The sequence below is a fragment of the Plectropomus leopardus genome, chromosome 1 (genome assembly GCF_008729295.1).
Source record: "Plectropomus leopardus isolate mb chromosome 1, YSFRI_Pleo_2.0, whole genome shotgun sequence".
In the NCBI taxonomy this organism is placed as follows: Eukaryota; Metazoa; Chordata; class Actinopteri; order Perciformes; family Serranidae; genus Plectropomus; species Plectropomus leopardus.
In genome coordinates, this window is record NC_056463.1 from 30945737 (window position 1) to 30969787 (window position 24051).

Consider the following 24051-nt stretch of genomic DNA (forward strand, 5'->3'; position numbering starts at 1 on the left):
TCTCTTTCTTTTATGTGCCACTGACTGTATCCCTTTCAGTTACAAGCTGATGTGAAATAGTAAGTTAATGTTAAAGGAATACTTAACTCTAATTACTCACCCAGGTTACGTTGAATTCATGGAGAAAATGTTTTGGGTTTTTTGCATACTTCCGGGGAAAAAAGAATCCTAAAAGGGAGATAAAGAGATAAATATAAAACACAGGGGTTTGCATCCAACACCAACAAAACTATATCAAAACATGTTTACAAAATCACACACAATACATGCAGTATGATCCAAGTCTCATTTGTCAACAGTTATTTAACATCGCTGAACATGGGAGCTGCTGGTCTACCACTGCCTCAAATGGTAAAGTATTTTGGTTGTTTTTTTGTTTTGTTTTTTTAAATTGTGTGATTTTTGTAAATCCAAACTAACCCAGTGAAACATCCAAAGTCACAAAATAATACAAACTATAAACTGATCTAGGTAGTGGTAGACCAGCAGCTCCCGTGTTCAGCTAGATAAAATGATTGTTTTTGTCAGTGGAGTCTGGCTTTAAAGAGAGCATAGTTACATTTACCTTCTTTCCATGGTGGCTTTCCGCCCTCATTAGCATCTCAACACTGTGTAAGTGAAATACATTTTAGATTTATCTCAACATCATACCATTTGCTGCATTTTCTTCTCCTGTGGTTAATTTTTTTTGACAAGGCGATGCCAAATCGGAAAATTACTACCCTTAACTCTTGATGCTTACCTACGCTGGCCTCACAAAATCTGTCTTCACACCACTCAGAGGCATGCCACATACCCTTCAAAATTGGCTTTATTTTGTTAACATTTACAGGAACATCACTGACATTAATTTTCCACCCGTTACATATGTCTATATTGTACAGATGCAACAGAAAAAAAATCCCTTCCTCCATTCTGAGACTTCTCTCATAGAGAACAAGGCTCCAATCAGTGACAAGCTTCAGCAGTGCAGAAAAAGTTCACACAGGAAGGTCCTCTGTCAGGATCCCTGGGACAGTGGAAACGACCACAGAGCAAAATGGGAGTTGTCAGCTGGAACCTAATTTATAAAAACACCCTTGCGCGCTTGTTTTATACTCACAATTAAATCCATGATTACGTTGTGATTTAGGAAAAATATATATATAATGCTGATGCCAACATGTGCAGCTTCTTGATTTTGTCCAATTTTGTGTTATATATAAAAACCAACTACTTAATATCTCAATCCACAGTATGACTGGTTTGCTATTAAGTACTCTTTAAAATTAGAATACAATGGAGTCATTTTTTTTATTTAATTGTTTTCTTATTGTATATATGGTGCCCCAAGGTTACCAGCCTTGTGCTTCATTCATTCCCCATCCTTTGTTAACTCTACACTGTTCAGCATGTCACTATTAACATTCAGTAGTTGCTATGAGATGGTGTAAACAACAATAACTCACTTCAATATACTGTGAAAGAGGACGAGGAGTACCCAAACCAGTATCATCAACCCTGTTTCATTTTCTCAAAAAGGGACGACATATGAGGCTGTAATATGATTACAATATAATAAATAATAATATTTGATCACAATTGTTTTGTTATCTGGTGCATGGCTGGAAACATTGCATGTCACATCTTCATGGAAGGCAGCGAGAGTCAATACTTGCCATGACGGGCAGAGAAAAAGGCTTTGTAAACATAAAATATAATTTAGATTTAGTCATCAACACAACAAGCCCGACTTCACAACATTGCATGTGAATTTCTTCACATCATACTCTCTTAATTTAAAGAAAACAGCCAGACTTTTCCAGGATTTCACCTCATTGACCCTATGAATGCATGGAGTGCTCCACCAACCAGCTTTACAACAGGAGCCATTGTACAAGCCTCCCTTCATGCATTTATCTGGCATCTCCTCTGCATTAGCAATGCAGAGCGCTCTTTACAGCTACAGAGGAGAAGCAAATTTGTATTCTGTAACACAAAACTCTGATGTCTCCCAACCAACAAATTAGCACTCACTGCGACTTCCAATGGGAGGAAAAAAAAAAGAGCAAAACCTAAATGTTTCCTGATAGGTCCACTTGGGGATAGAGCAAAAGTGCAGCATTGGTTGAGCAAGTATGCAGTAAAACGTGAGACTTTTACAATGGCTACATCTGTTTCTGCAAAAACATATACTGTAAAGACATTTACACAGCGTGATGGGAAGGTATGCAAACCGGGTCACATAGAGCAGAACACTCTGGTCTTAACGCGACTGCACAGTAGGTTGACATCTATACTGCTGATGTTACTACCTGGAGAAATCTATGCTACTAAGAGATTTTACACGAGTTTTTGGAACGGTACACACAGGTTGGATGAGGATTTGCACGCTTTCTGTAATGTGGCGTTATGGAAAGCTCCCATCTTTTACAGTGATTAAGAATAGCAGGACTCCTCTTTTCTTAAGGTAAATGAGGTGGCCAAAGTCCTCCCACTTGCTCATCTTGTTTTTGTTGCACGTTTTGTCAGCCGCGGTGACGCTAACATGCCCTTCCGCCCATCTTCTCCCCCCATCCTCCCTGAGCAGGGAGGGAATCTTCATAAGGCCTAACTTTGCTTCATCATTCACCACCAACGCTCAGCTGTGAGACACAGGAAAGCTACATAGGACTACATGAAGAACACAACACTTCAACTAATGCACAGTGCAAATAGGCTTCTCCCCCTCTCTTCCATCTCTCCGACCTCCAGAGACTGGCAGGCACTGAGGAGAGGTGGGCCGGAGAGGGTTAACTCCGGACAGCCCCCCTGCTGGCAGGCAGCCTTTCTTCTTTTAGTTTGTTTTTCATTTTTGGTCTTTCTGGGAATCTCTTGTCCTTGTGGAGGGGGGAGGTGGTGTGGCTGAGGGGCAGAGGTGGAGGGGCTGGGGAGAGGATTCTACTTGTACAGGCTCATGGTCGGGCTCTGATACATGCACATGTAGGCATCGCACAGCAGGCGTCGGGCCTGGCCCTGGATACTCTTGGGGTCCAGAGTGTGCAGCTCCTCTGGGGTCATTTTCAGGTAGGCCTCCACCTCCGGACAGGGAGACACCTGCGGGATATTGAAACCATTCTGCCCTCCTGCAAAGCCAATGCATGATCATCAGAAACAACAGGATCGTTTTTAAACAGCAATGCCAAATTCACAACTCGTTTTTAGTGCTCAGAATACTAAATGAGGTTCCCTAAACTATTTTGAAAAGACTTAGAGACATCTAAGACATGTCAACTGAGCTCCCTATTATTTTCCCCTTTTTTCATTTGGTTGTTTATTTTATTTTCAAGTTATTTTTATTGAATCAGTTTTTCATTTCTTTCTTATCCTGTGCGTCTCATTTATTGCAATTTTGATGTCACTGCTACTAGTGCTAGTGCACTACTTTCAGCTAGACTCTCGCCGTTAGTTTGATTTTGGGTATTGCCTTTACTTCTGTTATGGTTTCTCTTTTGGGGGTGGGAGCGTAAGGGGAGAAAACATTGTGAAAAAAACTGAATAAATCTTGGTTACTGTGTAATTTGTATGCTTTGTATTGTTCTTTCAATTAAAAAAACAACAACTAAAAAATAAATCAAATACTAGATGACTAGGAATTAATTCATTGGTCAAATCACACTATGATCTGGAAGTAGCCAACGGCAGTTATGAAAGTAAAATTGTTTTTTAAATAGTTTTAAATTAAACATCCTCTTTTCAGCACACTCATTAGACTTTTTCATGATTATGCAGTAAAATAAAATAAAACAGTTATCAGGGGTAAAACTATTTGTCAATTAATCAGTTAGTTGATCCACAAAAAAATGATGATCAACTGTTCTGGAAATCGACAGATCGATTTGTCATTTCTTGTGAAAAAACGCCAAACTCTACCTCCAGTAGTACTAATAGTGAATATTTGCCACTTTCTTCAGTCTCAATGTGACACCAAAAATTTCTCACCATTTTCTTAAATTTCACTGATCAACCAATTAATCAATTAATTGTACAAAATAATGGGCAAATCAATTTTCAATGAAAATGATGTAAAGCATCAGACAGAACAGAAATGTTATTCAGATTGGAGCTGGACTCAAAGTTGTACTTATTAGAGGCGCTGTGGCAGTCACATGTGATATCACAGGAAGAATAAAAAGTCAGATTGTATCTCCAAGTCTTACGATGCAATTCAGTCTGACAAAACCATAGCTTTGGTTCAAAATTCAAACAGAAAATGTTTGGGTGCATGATGTTTTCTGTGCAGTGATTAATTAAGATCTTCACTGCGTATCTGAGGTCCTATAAGAACATCTTCGTCACTGAACACTGTGAAATTCTCTCATCGCTGTTAGAAAAACTATTTCCTGTACATTTCCTGGCTCACAGCTTTATTTCAAGGATCGGTTTGATGTCATAACAAACTGAGCATCAAAAGGCCATGACACCTACCGTCACGGTCGGCCATGCTGTCGAAGAAGAGCCAGGAGGAATCCGCGCTGCCGTACTTGACGAAGGCCACGTAGTGACTGGTTTCAATGCACAGCACAGCGAACAGCTCCATCCTCTGGCGGGGGAAACTGCCCTGCCGCCCCGTACCGTCTTGCAGCTCCTTGGGGACAGACAGTTTGCCGTGCCGATGGGCTTTCCTTCTCGGGTGGAGGTGAACCTAAATCCGTACAAACAGGTACACGCCATCACACAGACTGTTACTGTTTCTGTGGCCTATTAAAAGTTGAAGAAAATATGTTCACCATGCATCATATAGCATATGGATTAAGAATCACGGGAAATAAAAGCTTTGTAGTACATTTTAGGATTATACTGCCAGATGGGCAATTTAGATATAAATCCAGCAATATTTCAGAAAATGCACTGAGTGCTGGCAAGTGAAATGAACAGACCATGTGTTACAATCTACTGTAGACGCCACTCTTCTTCAACATAACTTTTGCACTGAGACAGTAGGATTCCTTTGGATTTGGCGCCACCAAATGGATGATCCTGACACACACTTTGAAACTTAGTTTTTGTTGAACTGGTGTTGCAATAATGCCCCCTGTTGTTTACCTGTGTATTGCACTTTTCACAGAACTGTTTAATCTTGCCAGCCGTGATATCCCCGTCCTCATAACAGTCTCGACACTCGTACAGAGCCAGGCCCCCACAGATTCGACATTCCCTTGGAGCTGGATAAAAAAACCCACATACATTTATTCTACCTGACAAGCTGCACAAAAGTTCTTTAGCAGGTTTAGAAACAAGGAAAAAAGGTTCCTTCATCTCAGTTGAGTAGCAGTGACAAGTCAGTGGGATTTCATTACCAAATGCCACACAGCTCCGAAAGACCATCGATCGGAAAAGAACACATCACTCTTACGCACTGGAAAAAATTATTAGCTACAACTCACTGTCTTCAAGGAGGTCTGTGATGTCTAGCTCTAGTGAGGGGAAAATCTTGTTGAACATTTTGAAGTCCTTGCCAAAGCGGGGCATCTGGATGATAAGGCAGGAGGGAGCCTGGGAGTCAGGAAAAACAAGGCAAGAGAAAATGTACGTGGTCATCAACAAAGCACCGCGGACATATCAGTGAAGCTCAGTGCACACAGGAACTGAAAGCAGCACAGAGTCTACACAGTTTACTGGATATCAAACATGTTACAGACCTTTACATCGAAGTTTGTAGAAGTGGAAGAAAAATCACTAACGTGTTGTTTTTCTAAAAAGTTGTTATTTTATCTAGGGTAATTTAATGTAATATAATGACGATAAAATTCAGAGTCTTAAGTGTAAGTTGCCTTGTACTCAGGACATGTGACTATACGCTGTGTGTGATCAACGTTCGACATTTTCTTGGTTGAATTAATTGTCTAATCAGCAGTGGAAGCTGCTTTTGATGTAGGAGGCATCATTTTTAGGATTGCTGGTGGCTTAGGACACAAAGTCCTGTAACGGAGCTGTGGGGTCAGGACATGGAAAAAAACGAGCTGTGTAAACTCTTTTCCCATTTCCAAGCAGTCTCACTCTCCCTCTGTATCACAGCTGTAGATTTTTCTGTCTTTTTCTTTATTTCTTTCTTTATTAAAAAGCATTCAATCTTATTTTAATTTAATCAACTTTTGATTAGATTTGATTTTTGAATTACAAACTATTAACACAGGGGGGAGCCATTCTACTGTCACACAACGGTGATGCTGAAAGTACCTCAGGTGTATTGTCAGCTGAATTAAAAGGTGTAATATTATTTATCTCTTGTGTAAAAAGACTCGAGCCCCGAAGCCATCAAGAACTGTATACCACATTGCACACTATGCAAATGTTTTCTGGATTTTAATTTGTCCAACACATCATGGTCACAAAAACATTCTCTAGTCTGTTGTCTGCTTTTGTTGGATTAAAAGGATACATTTTCATAATTAACACTCAAAGTTAAAAGCAACCTGAATATGTAATAATAGCAAAATAAGCTACGAGAAGTTTTTAATTTTTAAGTATTATTTTAACTTTATTTTAACTATATTAACTTAACTGCAATTAATTGAGTAAAACAAAATAAAACATCAGATCTAAATATTAAATAATTTCAAAAGGATGTAATTTTGTACAGCAACAAATTGTGAAAACAGCTCAGGTAGTGTCTTAATTCTTGGTAGTACTGAATACGCTATGATTTGGTTCAAAGATTTATGTGATATGATAATCTACAGGCTGGGAATGACTGTTCCAAACTAACATATATCACACAAATCTCACCACAATATAAACAATATTTCTACTCAGCTCAACCTAATATGTTTTTTGAAAAAAGTTGAAAGAAAATGAAATTCACCTCTGCAAACTTAAGGTCGCTGTTGATGAAGGACCATTCCAAGAGCTGCTGGATGGTGGGAACGCCCACCTTGTCCTTCTTGTCCATAAAGATCTGGTAAAAGTAACAGTCCTGAACCTTCTGTCCTGCTGACCTGGAAAATAACACAAAGTCTATGATTATTCCTTTTATTCATTTTTTTTCTGCACATTCTCTTTCTCAGGAGACAAGGACAACAGACCAGCTGTAATCTGTGCAAATACTAAAAGTACCCACAACCACCAAACCTCACTGGACTACAAACAAATCTGCTAAAATGCTTCGTAAAGAATCAAGATTTTGTAATTCTCGTCTAAAAACTGATCTGTATGTAGTTTTATCGATGTTAATCATGTTAATGATCAAACCTGTTAGTGAAGGATATGTAACATCAAAATGTTTTTGTTCAATCTTGAGGAATTTTCAAAGATTTAATAGGAATTTGACGACTTCTATGCAATGTGTGTGAATGAAAAAAAAAGCTTACTACAACAACTGGAAATCTTTATTTTTCATTTGAAAGCTGTCAAGTGTAAAGTTGTACTGCGTGTTTTAGATCAGGCAGATGAACTGCTTGGGACATGATAAACATCTTCTGTAACATCTGTATTCATTTCTCAGCCCAGTCCATGTTTCAGATTAGAGAGATTTCAACTCTCAGTCTGTCACTGCTCAGTTTTGGTATGAAAGTGTGAACACAGGCATTGTTGCTCACAGTAGAATTACTGTCGTACAGTAGACCACATTCTGATCGTCTGCATTGCATGGATCACTAAACTTAGAGGGAGTTATCATAATGTGACATAAAAAAAACTCCATTAGGCAAACCACTTTGCCCACGCTGTCTGCCATTTAATCTCGAGCACAAGCACTGCAGCAAAAGTGAAACTTTATGTGTAAATCTACATACAGCATATTTAAACAAGGTCTGGTATAATTCTGTGGTTCAGCAATGATGTGTTTGGAACTGTATTTGCAGAGTGTGGTTAGCAGCAACAAACAGATATGTTATGCCATGTCATACACATGGTTTGTGGTTAAAAAATAAAAACTGCTCACTAAACTACTTCTGCTTGGTAAAAAAAAAAAAAAGCCAACTAAAACATTGCTAGAAAACAATAAAACAAAATGTTTTATTGATAACAATTTCAGGAAATTTTAAATTGTGCTGATGCAGTATCTTTTCACAAAGAGGTTTTGCATTTTTATCTCACATTCTTACCTTAGCTTCAGCAACGGGTCCACCCTCAGTATGTGATGGAAAAGGATATTGAGGAACTCTTCAGGATCTGCAAGACAACATGTACTTAAATGAGATGTGAGGTATTATTCCTGTGTCAAGGCTGCCATCCACTGCACACAGTAAAAACTGTAAAACTGTTAATATGAAAATCACCATGATATAGTCAAACTCATGACAAAGAGCACAGAGAAAACATGTAAGAAATTGTTGAAAGACTAATAAACAAATGATCTGTGTTATTCTCTACCTTTTTCTTCAGAGGTAAACCCAGAGGCTGCCTCTACTTTCTCCAGGATCCTCCTTAGCTTCATCACCTTAGTGGCACAAACATACCCGTGTCTGAAGGACAAAGAAACGAGCAAGTTACAAGATGGCTAAATAGCCACATTTGGTTTAGTGACACTAGCTGTGCTAATACAATTCTGAGTTGATGCTACAATCAGGGTTTGATAATTAAGTAAAAAATGCCAATTATATATATCTGATTGTTTTGTTTTATTTAGCTGAATTTAAATAATTTGCAGCCTCTTTTTTAAAAGTCCCAGAGGAACTTCAAGACTCTCATCAAGAACAAACAGCTTTTAGCTTCCTGTAAAAAAATAAAAATAAATAAAAAATACATGCCTGAGGCAGATGATTAGAGCACTGAGTCAAAACTTACATCAGGAGTCACAAGTCATGAGTATGTATAGTATGCAATAAAGCACTCTGCCTTACATGCGTAGGGGGTTGACTATCTCTGTGCGCAACAGCTCTTGGGTCTCTCTGTAATACTCCACATCAGTCTTTGAGCGTGGTCGCAGCAGAACTGTGTCCAGTACAGAGCTGAAGGAGAAGAGACTGCAGAGCAGAAAACACAACCAAAGGATTACAGTTAATATCCTCATACAATGCAGTTTGTTTGATTACATTTGTAGTTATTGTACACTTGGTTAAAAATCCTTTCTGCTCTTTTTATATTTTCTCACAGAATCTAACTTAACTTGGAGGGCTCTCTTTTTATTATTTCTGGATTGCTCAAATTTAAAGCTAAAATTCAAAACTCCAAAACTCCGAGGCATCTTTAGAGCATGCAATCTCCTGCAGTTTAGTTTAAAAGTTTGGACTGGCTGCTGTATTTAATGGCCTTTCGCAGTGTTGGCAGAAACAACAGATGTACCACTATCCACCGGCCCGCTCCCAGCAGGAATACCCCCTCCTGTTAGAGCCAGTGGGCAAAGTCAAAACAGTTTACTAATAAAGCCTCTGCCTCTGGGCAAACACAGCACTGCTGGCTGAGGAAGCACCGTAGAGTCAATCAATGTAACTGAGGTCCAGAGATGTTCATGTCCTGTTAGACTTAAGGAATACTGACCAGAAGAGGGTTGAATCCAGGTAGCAGGAGTTGTAGTGGCCCTGGATACCTTTCTTTTTTCCCACCATGACATCCAGACCATCATTCTCTGTGCGAGGAGGCGTGTTCTCGTGTACTACCTCACTTAGGTAACCCCCAAATGCTGCATAAACACAACAGTGTAAATGTAAACACAAAGCTTTTGTGGATAATAGCTAATTTGGTGTCTTTAATTATCCCCAGTCCAGCTGAGGACTCACCGATGGAGTTGCACCGCTCTATGGGGTTGGAGGAGTGATGCTGGGACGGGAAACGGGAGTCGGGCCGGCAGCACTTGAGCTTCACAAACAGTGCTTTTTTCGGTGGGCAGGTGAAGTACCGCGTACCTTTGAAGGTGCCGTCAGTGCAACCAGGGCACTCTTCCTCCTGAAAGGGAAGGTCAAGATCACATCAGCCAGTTACTGTCAGGGACTACCTCGGTGTGCAGTAAAAAAAAAGCTTTCATGTATTCTGTGACTGGCTGTTTAGTGACGAATATGTTAAATTTTATTCAGACCTGCCTAAAGGAATAATTTGACATTTTGAGAAATCTGTTTATTCATTATGTTGTGGGGCTCAGTGACTTCCTTAAGTCTTGTCGTCACTGTGAGGCTGCTAGGCAACCAGCAGAGAATCCAGGAGGTCATTGTGCCTGGCCAAGAAATAGTCCAGCACAAAACCACCAGTAAAACCACTTTTTGTCATTTCTATAATCCTTTTAATGGCCCGGATTACACAAGCAAAATATTACAGGTTATTAAGTGAGCTTTAGAGCTGCTAGAGCTGCTACCTTGCAACACAGCAAAGCCAGCTGTTTCCTTGTTTCCAGTCTTTATGCTAAGCTAAGCTAAGTTAATCGGCTTCTGGCTGCAGTCTTACGGTGAACAAACAATATGAAAGTGGTAAAGACATTTTCAGCAATGCATTCATCCAATATCTACAGTATAACCGCTAATCCTGTTAAGGGTTGCTGGCACTGACACGGGGGAAACATGCAAACACAAGGGCCCCAGCTGGCCAGCGGGGTCAAAACCAGAACCCTCTTATTCTGAGGCAACAGAACTACCCCCTGCACCCTCATTCTTCTATTCGTCTCCAGTTTTCATCTAACTTTTTGCAAGGCAATAATGGCATGTTTCCTCAAAGCATCAAACTATTTCTTTAATATTGCCTCTGTATCAAGCAGTGTTTTTTTTACCTGAAAAATGATGACGGTACTGAGAGAAACATAATCAACATGGACATATAAGTCCACTAATTTCCTATCCAGCTCATCAACCAGGAAGATGCAACAAATGTGCAGATCATCAAAACAAGCTCAAGTTAATAAGAAATGTTATTTTTGTGGTTTTGCGTAGCTTCAAATGAATGAGTGAAAGCTGGTGTGGGTGCTGCTTGTTAGGTTGCAATGTACTGGGGTCATAAGTGTTGCCAATACTAAGATATATCAGCTGATATTAAGTGATTTTCATTTCTTGTTCCTGCCAGGGGAAGGACTTTTTGTAATCTGTCAATGTACCTAAAGTGGAATATAGCATCAAGGAGAATAATCACTCTACACAAAATGCGTCAAAAACGTGTGATCAAGTAAGTGACCAAGACTGAATTTCCACACAAGCACAATCTGGCAAGGGGATATTTTTCCACAGACCATCTCCAGATATATAATTATTTTATTGTCCATTATTATCCAGTGTCTCAGTTTTTTTCCCTCATTAACTGACATTAAAAACTAAACCAAACTTTCAGTTCTACACTGCTGTGTTGCCTCACCAGCTCCAGCCCAGCCAAAGGCTCCAGCAGGCCAGGAGGCAGCCCCACCCAGCGGATGACGCCACACAGAGGGGGGTTCTCCTTCACCTCCACCAGAGAGCCCACCTCCAGACCCGGCTGTCCTCGGGGAGGCGTTGAAGGCCGCGGCGAGGGAGGGGCAGCAGGTGACGAGGGCTCGGGCTGCTCTCCCATTACCGACTGGACAGAGAGGGAGAGAGGCCCATGGCTCATGCTGTCGATGGGCCCAGTCTTACGGTTCAGGCTGAAGGGCAGAGAGTGGAACTTGTTGTCGCTGGTCAATGAGACAGGGGGTGGGGCTCTGGAGGGCGGGGAGGACTGGTTGAAGTCAGGGGGTGTGTCAGTAAGTGACTTGGCGGGGTCCTCCCCAACTGCAGGAGAGAAAGCAGATACCAAAGCTTAATGAGCATTTTATATAAAAACACAACATATAAATTACATGAGCTAACTTTAATATGAAAGAGATGTCATTCTTTACAGAGTAGCAACACTCAGCTGAAAATCCTTGGTCTGCTGAACTCTTTTTGAGAGTCTGTTGCAATGTGAGAACTTCAACCACAAGAGGTCAGCAAAAACAAGATTTTCAGACGCTGTTGTCACAGTTTAACGACACTATCCGATGAGAGAAAGGAACCGGCACACCTGGAGACATTTAACTTTAAAGAACTACTAAAATTCTCTCAAACTGCAACAGTGTTTGTCATTGTCATTTGTTTTGGTTTTGTGTTTTCAACTTGTGTTTGTTGTATGTACCTCAGGGCCACTGAAAATGAGGGTTCTCCCTCAATGTGCTTTTTTAGAGGTTTTAAATAAAATCAATTAAGACTGAAGGGCCTTTAGCATTTTGACCTAAACAATCCCAGCGTCTTAAGGCATTTTCACACTTGCATCAACCAGACTAAACTAGGAATATTTCCCTTACAAATGAATGACATGTGAGAATGACAAGTTCAAAATTTATTTTTGATGAAAATAAATTATTACTACAGTTTAACAAGATCTGGACAGCTAAAAGAAAAAGTCTCAGAACTGTTAAGTTTTTAAAAATATGTTTACTGCCTACCCATGCTGGAGAGACTGGTCTACGGTCGAGATTAATGTTTATTTGCTATTTAAGTGAGAAGAAAATACAAAAAAAGAATCTGCGACAGCTTTATGTTGAGTGTATAGTGCTGAAAAAATTGATCACAGCTCAGAAAAGTTCCTTTTGTAAAAACTGTTGATAATGAACCATCTTAATTATTAAAGGAATAAGACACTGTCAAGACTCAAGTTCTTGTATAAAGTGTGAAAATGCCCTTTGTTTGGTGTGAAGACTCCTTTTCCCATCTGAAGGCGTTCTGCAATGTGCTTCATTTTGCTTTTGAGATGACACACCTAAATAACTGAGCAGTATGAAATTCACAATTTTCAGAGATGACATACTTGGAGTTGGCCTGACGGCAGGTTGCGAACATATCACACCTTTAAAAACTCAGATGAATTCATTTAAATCCATGTGTTTGTGACGGGGAGTGCCACTCCATCTAAGAATTCCCAAAAGATGAACTGTGCAGTGACAACACATGCTCACTCTTTGATAAAGCTAAAAACTCTGGTGTCACTGGGAATCGATATCTGTCACTGCTATAAAAGTAACACCAATTTGACAAGGTTTGGGATTTTTTTGTGCTTTGTCCCTGAAGCAAAAACTTAAAAGCAGATAACTGGCAAGCTAACTTTACACATCACCTACTGCAGAAGTGAGCAGTTATTGAATGATGTCCCGTCAGCCATCATTATAAGCACATCTGGGCTTCTCCTCTCTTCTTGAAATCAAAGTGTGAAATTATAATATGAAGCTGTTAGTTACCATTCAGTTGCTGCTTACTGGAACTGTCACTGAGAACAGATGCTACACAACGACCTTATCAACGTTATGTAATAGTTTTGGAATTGTAATATGTTAATTCAATACAGTAAACATACATTACAAATCAGTATTTAAATTCTAAATAGTGTTGTGAGCAATCCAGCACCTCATAGCACAAGAAAGTCACCACAATATTTACTGTCTCTCTGCAGCGTATGATTTTGTAAACCACCAATAATGTCATAATAATCACAATATCATAGTTTTCTCCCTGAATTCTAACTTTAAGAAAGAGTGATGCGACGTAATACGTTCTGACCAAACTGCCACGACAACATTAATTCTTGATTAAAGTGGCATTCCCCTTTAAGCGTGTACATCCACACATGAGTGCTTCCCTCACAGACAGTGCCCCGGGAGTTTGGAGTCTAGTCTGATGACTTTGTGACAGAAATGAAATCACCATAACCATGAAGAAAAATAACCCAAAATGTAGAAAGTGACCCTGAGGAAGATGAAAATGATTACACATTCACAGGATGAGTAAGCAGTTGTGAAAACAGCACTTCAGCCATTAATGACCGACCTCTCCTACTTTGTGCTTTAGCACTGAAATACTTTTACAGGCACTCAAGTATTCTGTTTGGAAGGAGAAAACAACACCATCATTTTACAGTGTTCATTTTAATAAAGAGTAGACTAAATTTCAGAGCTTGCATATGTTTGCATTTACTATGATGCGGAGGCACATCATTTTATTTTTTTGGTTGATTTTTGATCTAGATTTGGCTGAAATTCACATTTAGGCATTAAATCATGATTAGAACATGAATCTTATACAGAGTATGATCATTAACAGAATAATGAGTTAATATCCTGAATGCTGTGGACAAGTAAAACACAGTAATAATCTGCATCCACCATCTTGACTCCAGCATTGGATTTTTAGAAACACTTGTCAAATTCTTCATAACTGACACAAATTGGCATTGACATGAGCAATCTAATTTCCCTCTTAAAAAGAAACAGAAGTCAAACCTGTGTCCCGTAAATAAAAGTACAAAAACAACAACCCAATGCACTGACTGAATCACTCAGGCCTGACACCAGAAGTGAAGGATTTTACTAATGCTTTGGCCTGCAAATCGTATTATACAGAAATGTTTGTGTGACAACTTCACATGCAGCCAAAATAAGACAACAGCCAGTTAAGGAGTAATTTGCAGCATTAAGCATTATTAAAAGCCTTAGGGCGACACCAAGTATACCATGCAGGTGGAATATCACACTAAAATGGTGATGAAGGACAAGACTAGTGGAAAGGTCTTCATGGCAAGCTACTGCAACAAACTACTGATTGTTGTTTTTCTTCAAATTATATTTGAAGTATGTATTTTATTTATTTAATTCCAGTATACAGTAATTACATAAGTACATCTACTACAGATATATATAGTGGATTTTGTATGAATCTCCTTTTCTCCCACTTGCTAAAGAGTTGAACAGAAAATATTCATCATTTAATTTTTCTTTTTTTCCCCTGATTTACTGTGACTTCAGGTTCTTATAGCAACAAACAGCCAAAGCACAAAAATCTTCTGCATTGCATAAGTTGTAAGGGTAATGTCAATTACATCTATATAAGACGCCCTATGAATTTTTTGTTTTTTAAATTATCTTTAACGGGAGCAAATTTTAAAAAATAAGATCACTAATCCCTGCTTTTCTCTGATACAGATCTAAAATGTACCTCTTCTGTAAGCTACTAAAAAACTATTTCTGTTCGTGGATCAGATCACTTGTGTTGGTGGAATTTCTTATATTAGCCAGCGTGGTGAAGACGGCTGTCTTCCCCTGGTTCAGCACCACAGCTCTGTTTAGCTGCTGCTGAAATGATATTAGGAAACTCGCTTTCTAAGTCAACTACTGGACAAATAATTTGCAGTGGATATCTCATAATTAAGAGATACTATGGTTTGTCAAGATTGTGAGATACTGTATTCATGCAAATGAAAAAACTACAGTGGTAAAGTTTTAGTATTAAGATATGAGAAACTCATCATTCTAAATTTGTACTTTGTTCATTTTATGAGAAAACTTCAGTCGAGAAGAAAAACAGTTAACAAAACTAGCTTGATTATCAAAAAATGGATTTTGTGCCATATGATTTTAGCAGGTGGGAGAGATGGGTTCCCATACACAGTTTTAACAATTGCTAAAACTATCTAGTTTTGGAGAACACTTCTATTTAGAGCAACTCACAGTATGCCTTTCAGTATAGGGTTGGCCTAGCGGAAATGGAGCCACTGATTTTGCCAATATTAGTCAATTAAAATTGTCTAGCACGGATAAAAGTGAATAAGATGAGTATGTAACTTGTTGAAAACAGGAGCTTGCCGATAAGATGGTTGACATCCCATGAGTAACCATGTTTTACCTTCATCAATGTACCATGTGCTTTTGGATTTGGACTGGGCTGGGGGGTCAACAGAGCTGCCATTTAAAGTATAGTAAAACTCAGACTTGCTTCTACTGCCACACTGGTGACCTAATCCTGTAAATAACACAAGTACATGAAAAGAAACACAGAGATGAGCAAAGTGTGTGTGTGTGTGTGTGTGTGTGTGTGTGTGTGTGTGTGTGTCTGAAAGCATGTTTTGTCCCTATATTTCAGCAGTAGACCAAGTGAAAAATAAAGAGTAGAAAATCCTACAGAGGAAAAGGCAAATTAGTCAGCAACTGTAATCAGTTTTCTCCATAAGAGAAACACTACAAGAGAAAATAAAGGCAATCAGGGTAGTAACACATCCCATTCACATCAAATCAATGCAGCTGCGACAGGAGTTTCTCATATTTTGTGTAAAATGGAGTTAAGCATGCCCTCTGTTATCATTATCTTTTTGAAGGGACTTTCCACCAAAACTGTTTCATCTGTTGTAATTCTGTACTAATGAAAAGACTTCCTGTCTGTCCTAGCTGTGAGGGAATAGCCTCGGGGGGATTATTATAACTCTCAAATCAAAAGTTACCAGCAATAACCTTCAGAACAAAAATTGATTTGACCACTTTCTATATTTATAGAATCAGGACCAAACAATTTTGTTGGAATGCCCCTTTAAGGATTATCATCACAACAAGCGGTGGCTACATCAGTTAGGTTTGTATCGTAACAGCAGTGCAGTACCTTTGCTCTTTGGTTTGCTTTGGCCAGAGGACGACTTGTCACTGTTGGTGCCTCTGGGGGCAAAACTGTGCTTTTGCAGCCTTTGGTCCTGCATGGAATATTCTGTACAGCCCAGAAATACATCCACATTAGAGGCACAACAGCCCTATCAGCCTGCATTGAACTACCATGCACCAAATGCCTTCCACAGCCCACTTGGAACACACGTAAATGTGCACTGACCCCCTACAGTTTTCCTTTACGGTTTTCATTTTGTCACTGCAGTTAAATAAACACGTTTCACAAACACATTTAAATATCCAATAAGATGTTTACACTCTGTCAGCCTCCTTGGCTACACAGAAAACATACTTTTAATGTATGGCACCTTAACTAAAGTACTCTACCATGTGAAATGGTATGCTACAGCAAGAGAAGTAATAACCTGGCCTGAAAATTAAAGGTTGCGGGCTAAAGATATTGTAAATAACTGCAGGCTAACCATAACTTTGATCGACCATAAGTGTTCTTGCCTCTAACTCTGCACGCAGGCTGTCAGTCACAAAAGACAATTCTAACTGTGGTCAGACACATGCATGACAATGACCAATGAATGGCAACTTTTGTTTGGGGGTAGATTTGAAAGTAGCTCTACTTAGTGACAGCATATACTTCATGTAGCCTGTCTAGAAAGTGCAAAAGGACTTTTTCAAAGTGAAATTTGCAAAATAAAGATTCCCGATCCTTAAGATTTTCTAGACGCAAGTCTGAATAGTCAGAGAGGCGGCAGTGGCACACATAAACAAATCAATATGCCAATGCGGAGAACAAAGAGCCTGAGTATCTCACTTGACTTTCAAAAACAAGTGAGACATCAACACAAAAGGCTCTCTGTTCACGCTGCAAGCAAAACACAAACTCAGAACGATTAGAGGGAGCTCAGAGCTGGTCCAAGAAAAAGACGGCTGAATGTTTTCAGAAAATGACATACACATGGTCCAAAAAAATTGACAAATTCTTGGTGACTCACCTAGCATTACGTCACAGATGGGGACGAGTCGAGTGTGCTCCAAACTGGCAAAATTACACAGCAACTTCCCATCAAACACACCATCCCAGTCCCCGATAGGATTGTCCTGAAAGAGTTGGAGACATGAGAACCTTATAACCCTGCCAGCAGACGTTCTTCATCTTTGCAAAACTGATGAGGTGCCACACGTGCTTCTTCCCCTACTATCTCCTTGGTGATTAATAACGTCTTTTGTCTTATCACTCCGAAAATTATGCTTAAGCGTAATCCTCAGTATTGTTATGATCCAAACTGCTCATCTTCATCTTCTCCACCAAAACAACAGATCTTCCATCTCACATTAATTCAACTGAAAGCTCTACTGTCTCTGCAAGCTCAACCACACTATTCTTCTTTTTGGTTTTGGAATCCAGGACTCTGCTCCAGCGGGATAATCTAAGATAAGCGTGAGGCCAGTGCTACTAGCTAGAGACGGCAGGGCGAGGCTGGACGCAGAGTGAGGCAGAGCAGTGGGCTCTCCTCAGCTGCCTGCTGGCCCCTTGCCATGCTGTTGGGTCATACAGCACTAAGTCTTTACCTCACTCCCCGCGTGACTGCCTTGCCTTTGTGTGGGTGGCTCAGATGCACTGAGTGGGCTGCTGCTGCTGCTGTTGGTGCTGCTGCTGATAACGATCAGCAGTCAAATGCCTCAGTTATGTGTTTCAATCTCCCTATGACTACAATACCTCTCCCGCCTGACAACAGTAGCCATAGATACCAGCTACTGTGATCCCAGGCAACAAGACATGTTCCCTAAACATACAGAGAAACAGTCTTTAAAAAAAATACATAGGCAAGTCATGACAAAAAAATTAGGACATTAACTCTCATAATGTGACTCTGTGCACTAAAGCTGAAATTGTGAAACTTTCCAGACATTGCTGCCCTCTAATAAGGTGAAGACAGTTCAAATGATTGAACAACAAAACTGGCAAAGCATCCTCAGTCATGACTGAAACATCATTTCACTTCATTATAAACTTCTACCTAAATTTAACGCTGACCAGGTAAGAACATTGTCAAGATTTAAGATTGAATTTAAACAAGGAGGAAACTTAGAGTGTAGATTTTACAATATGAGAGTAAGTTTCCCTTCTGATGTGGCAACTCTGTTTTGAACACACATTATTCCATTGTCAGCCAGTGAGTTGTCACACAGAGCAATGACACTAGAGAGATCATTTCTGTGTTAAGTGGTCTGAATTTTAAAAAGCCACTTTGTGTATAAGCAATTTGCATCCACATTAGCATTTCCAGGTGAAAGAAAACAGCTAAATCTATTCTTCTTTGGTTAGTTACTTAATGGCGGCCCATAAACACTTTGTATAACAAGCAGTCATTCCAGAGCTGCAGCACTAATTAAATAATTATTTCATAATCATGTTGCAAAATCAACAAGAATCCAGGTTAATGACAACAGCACTGCTGTGTATTCAGCCATAACAACTTTTGAAAATAAAGGATCAGACACTAAATTAAAGGCGACTAGTTGTCTCCTTAACTTTGCTGCCACACAGCCCTGGGTCCTTGACTGAGCTGGTTTGCATCATAGCTTTGCAAAAACTCTGTTTACACCATACACACAGAAGCACACGTTTTTAGTCTGAGTTTTGAAAAGGTTCAGTTTTAGTCTGAACAACAAAATGCAACCATGCACATGACATAAACTTGTGATGTTCTAACCATAAGATGCTACTTATTTTAACTTATAAAGCTGTGTAAAATTAGGATTTGCTCAAATACACACCTTGAATTCCAGTTACCACCAATGAACTGTATTTAAAAGAAAAGTTTGACATTTTGGCATCAATTTCCACTGTCTTGCTTCCTTTACAGCTCGGTAATGAACACGTGTCTCGTTTGTTACTGACTATTTCGTGGTCAGGACAAGTTGCTAGGCAAGCTGCAGAGACTTCACATAGTTACGGATTCCATCCAAGAAATAGTCCAACACATTACCCCCATAAAAAGACAATTTATTGCTTTAACACACGGCTTAAACAAACAAGACACAACCTTTTAAATGGTGAGCTTTAGAGGTGCTCTTAGGTGAAAAGTTAGCCGACTGCCTACCGTATCTATATTTTCATTTAGCGTATAAACATTAAAGTGAATTCAGTCTTCTCATCTAACTCCCAGTGGGACAGCAAATGAGCATTTTTCCTCAAACTACTGAACTATTGGTTTGAGGGAAACAAGTCATACTGTCAAGAAGAAAAAGATGATAATAGAACTTCATTTCCCTTCACTTTACTTTACTTGACTGAAAGCAGTAGGAGACTCAGATTTTGTGCACTTGCATCATTTTCTTCATCAACATAACCTGTTGATCATTTTTAGACACAGAGTTGTGGATATTCAAACAGAGCCTTACTCACCATGTCAACTCCCACATAGTAGCCTAGGCTTTCATTGCCTGGCAGCAGGTCACAAAAAATGGTGGTGCCTCTCTCTGGCCCGTCCCTGGTCTGCACCAAGACCCTGGAGTTGATCTCCAGTGGTGGGAAGTCCTGGTCGTCTTCCACCAGATTGACGTGGTCCACCTCCAGCTCACCCAAGGCTTCGTCATCATCATCCTCCCAGAGTTCAAGCTTATCCAGGGCCACAAACACACCGCACTCATCCTCACAGCGGAAGAGTTGGCGGCCCTGGTAGGAGCCCTCTGTGAAGCCCTGGCCCCGGCCCTCCTCCTGGGAGACAGAACCAAAGGAAGGATGATGAGACAAGTGCAAAGAGTGAGACAGAACAGGAGCAAGAGGGATGATCAACTTATTGTCACAAAAAGTAGGGCAGGTAGCAAGGATGCTTGCTCAGCATTCTTCAGTGAGGGTAAGTCAACATCATAGAGCTGTGAGAGCATATGATCGATTACTGCAGCAGGAATATGACTTGACTTACTGCGATGATAAATGCATTCAAAAAGTTCCAGCACAGATACTGGATGTTCTCACAAACCATAGTGTAACATATTGTGCTTCTTTTTTCACATGCAGACCGTAGCAATAGTTTAGTCATCTCTATTTGGCAAGGGGCATAAAATCAGAATTATATGAATGAATGAATCATATCTGCATGAATCATATCTGCAAACCATGAGGCCTTTATGTTGAGCCACAGTCTGAATGCTTGAGCCCCATCAGCCCACCCAGGAGGACTCCAGCACTAGAATAAAAACAACACTGTGCTGCAATAAGCAACCCTTTGTATGTTGTCACTTGCTGTACATATGGTACAGACTGAATGGCATGACATCGAATAATCACATTCAGTGTTGAGACTAAAGGAACAGTTGACACAAAAAGTTAAATGTTGCCATGATCTGCTCACCCTCATGTCAGTTAGAACTTTGCTGAAACACAACATTTGTGGCCAGTTTGTATCTTTGAAGCTTGAGAAAGTGCAGAAATTTACATTAACCCTAAACCCTCAATTAACCTGCAGAATATAACCAAAACATTTCCCCCAAAACAAGTCTGAAAGTCCAACACGAATGGAGTTTAATCCCGCGTTTTCTACAAGTCAAAATAACTATGACATGCAAGGTGCCGAGATGTGACATCATCACAGCAAATGTCACACAAATGTGAATATTTAGCTTTCATTCTGCCTTGGAGGCACTGCTTTGTGCTCTGTACAGATCTAAACAGTCATCAGAATAGCTCTACTATTGTCAGCAAAAACATTGATGTGATTCAGGGTCTATTTTGTTAAATGTGCTTCTAGTTGTATCAACAATTTTCCAACACCATGTAAGCGCAAGCTGACAAGGCACACATGAAAGACATGTACATCTGTGCGCACCACCAGGATGAATAAATATAGTTGTACTCATTGCATTTCTTCCCCTCTATTATGCATGTAGATGCTAAAATCCATTGAGCTTAAAATAGCAGTGTCACACTCCAGTAACTGAATGGTTGCTCACAAATGTCCTTTATATTAGAAACAGTACAAATACTTCATAGCATTGCAACTACTATGAGCAGTGTTACCGATGAAAGCCACGAGTGACAAAAATGGTTGTAATCTTTTCCTGACAAATAAAGACGGCAAGGGTAGTGTGTTTTCATTTGCAGCTTTAAGCATGAGACATAAGTTAGAAAATACCTCATGCTCTCATGAACCAGTTCATGGCTGCTTCTTTTGTATGGGATAAGACTAAATGGAATTTGCACAAGCCACATAGACACTCATGCAATCTGTGTTTGAGCTGGTTTTAAGGGAAATAGGAGGGAAATATAAAATTTTGACAGCTGGTTTGCAATGATTAGTCACCTGCCGTTGAAAACTATTTCCTAAAAAAGTATTCACGGTCACAGTGGCTGCACAGTGGTGTTTTGTTGCAATTCTGCTTTTGGTTCCACAGCTGTACCTGTTTTTCAAGCTGTGGTTAAAGTGAAAGTTAAAGACAAATTTCAGTTAGTTTCCAAATGTTATTTTAAGAAAATACATCTAATTTGTTCTGTGCAACTTAAATAACAACTAGAACACTGAAATTAGTGCTTTCACTCTGCGCCCTCATTCTCCCCACAAAGAAACCCCCAAAAAAGACAGGAGTTCTCACCAGCAGCTCCACTCCAAACCAGATTCCAGAGAGGGCTCTGTCAGGTAGCAGTGAGCCCTTAAAGCGGACCACACCAGGCAGAGGTTCATCCCCTGAGCGCAGCTGGACACGCACCTTAGAACCACAGTCAATGTCACGGACACGCTCCAGCCGTTGCTTGTTGCGGAGTAGGGCGTACCGCTCCTCACAGTTGGTAATGGGAAACAGCAGCTCAGCCAGCTTCTCATCCAGCTCCAGGACGTCCCGCTCGTCCAGGCTCAGCACCACATTGGTCTGATCCAGAATGCGGAGACTTTTTTTGCCCTTGCATGGGGGCAGTGTTCGCCCCAGGCTGTTGCGCTCCTGGCAGGCCTGACCGAGACTACCACGGGGGATCCTCAGCGTCTTCTGGGGAGGCTTCTCCACCGTACACTCCTTTATGACCATGTAGAAGCGCCAGTCCTCCCTGAAGCCCCCACTGGGCTTCTCCTGGCTCCACAGGGCAGAGCTCATGGCTGCATGCTAGGCAGGAGGTCCAACATCAAGGCAAGCTTGACCTGTGGTCTGAAAATAAAGAAAGAACAAATGAATACTAAAAAATACAAAAAAATGTTTTTTTTTCCCCACAAAGAACAACACACGTGCAATCAAAATAGTGAGTGACAGCTTGTTTAATTATTGAGATTAATTAATAAAACTGCAATATTCCACAGACCTAACTGAATAATGATAAACGGTGACCTCAGTAAAGATAAAGCACAATAGATTGAAATCTGCAAGGTAACTTTTACCTCTCTTGTAGCTGATTACTGCCTGTTAAGTGAACAGATCTCTGAACCAGGCTGCTTGTGGTTTGTTGTGAGAAAACTAACACTTCATGATGGTGTCAGCTGTGTACTCTCCCTCTTTACTGCCCAGTCATTCCTGTCCAGTACCTGCTTTTCAGCAGGACCTCCTGTGACATTACTCATATTGCTGCTTATTTGAATATTCTAACAATAGATGATGAGCAGATGGTTGACTTATTCTGACACCCAAGACAAGACTCAGATACCAGACAACTGGATTTCCCCTCATGACACCTCAGATATGATGATCAACCACCAAGCACAGTCAAGAGCACACTACATCCGTCATTTGTCTTTAGGCTCGAAACAAACGACGGATGTTAGTTTTACCAACTTGCCTATTCTACTGTTATTTCACCACATGTTGTAACATCATCGTGAGAACAAATTAGACAATACTGTTATGGCTAACGCTGCACGGCGCTAACAAACAACACCGGTAGAAAATTGAAAGTAATTTCACTCTGACATGGGTTAGCACTGATCTGATATACATTCCGCGTGTTCATTAAGGTGACAACCACAAGCCCGATTACAGATTTGCTAACTGTAGTGTCGGCGTCACTGACAGCAATACCATGACTCGTTTTCATAAACGTTTTCCCTGACAACCAGAGCAGCGGTGTATCATCACCTGGCAAAAGCTGTCAGTCACAGGCCCCCCTTCATGAGAGGGAAGTAGCTAACGTGCCGTCAGCTAAAAAGCACCATATAGTCAATTCCATTCAATGCTAACGACACGGTCAGCTTACCTTTGTTAGGCGTCAGTTCACTTAGAGGCTACGGCTGGCTGTCATTTCAAACTTCCATTTCAATTAGGTACAGGCCTCTGAAATCAAGCTAGAATCCTCCCGTAATAACCTCTGATTAGCTAAATGGCTAGCTAATGCTAGCGTCCTAACCAGCTAAGTATCACGCTAAAGTTAGCCTAGCGAGCTGAGCGACAGCATGAAGGCTGGCAGTGGACTGCCACCCTCTACAATATGCTACCAGCATTTAGATACATTTGCTCTCCATGGAAAACACATGAAATGTTACAGTGTATCGCTACAGCTGTGAGATATCTTATTTACAGGAGACGACCTCACGAAACTTAATGTATGACGTCATGGTTTTCCTGACAGGCATTGGTCAAGTGCTTCGTATTCAAGCGCTGATTGGCTGCTCACTGTGTTTGTAACTAAGCCCCACTCGGTGGGGTTTTCCCATGAATGGCAGAACACATAGTTAGGTTGAAGTGTAGCTTCCAGGGCAGATGATGATGTCAAGCAGTGGTGGGGAAAATATTCAGGTGTGAAATATTTACTTAAATAAAAGGAGCAGTACTTA

General features: G+C 40.2%; 1 protein-coding gene across 3 annotated transcripts; it reads right to left on the bottom strand.

Annotated features, from left to right (window-relative positions):
• Positions 1-793: 793 nt before the first annotated feature.
• On the bottom strand, positions 794-23783 carry cylda (cylindromatosis (turban tumor syndrome), a). 3 transcript variants are annotated; one of them, XM_042482002.1, is made up of 17 exons: positions 23475-23783; positions 21896-22438; positions 19710-20021; positions 17293-17398; positions 16284-16385; positions 15537-15653; positions 11230-11618; positions 9678-9843; positions 9439-9580; positions 8802-8924; positions 8332-8423; positions 8064-8130; positions 6824-6956; positions 5406-5514; positions 5065-5183; positions 4447-4663; positions 794-3104 (listed from the first exon to the last, which is right to left on the bottom strand). In XM_042482002.1, the coding sequence occupies exons 2-17, from the start codon at positions 22385-22387 to the stop codon at positions 2920-2922; spliced, it is 2871 nt and encodes a 956-aa protein (XP_042337936.1). In that variant the 5' UTR covers positions 22388-22438; positions 23475-23783; the 3' UTR covers positions 794-2919. The 3 variants fall into 3 exon arrangements, with proteins under 3 accessions (XP_042337936.1, XP_042338005.1, XP_042338076.1); XM_042482071.1 differs by lacking the exon at positions 15537-15653; XM_042482142.1 differs by lacking the exons at positions 15537-15653; positions 16284-16385.
• Positions 23784-24051: the final 268 nt, after the last annotated feature.

Bases quoted from the DNA above. Each gene is read 5' to 3' on its own strand.
- cylda (XM_042482002.1), bottom strand. From the start codon at position 22,387: ATGAGCTCTGCCCTGTGGAGCCAGGAGAAGCCCAGTGGGGGCTTCAGG. The intron at 9,581-9,677 runs GTGAGTCCTCAG...GTGTTTATGCAG, and splicing joins AGAGCGGTGCAACTCCATCG to CATTTGGGGGTTACCTAAGT. The intron at 4,664-5,064 runs GTAAACAACAGG...GTACGGATTTAG, and splicing joins GTGAAAAGTGCAATACACAG to GTTCACCTCCACCCGAGAAG.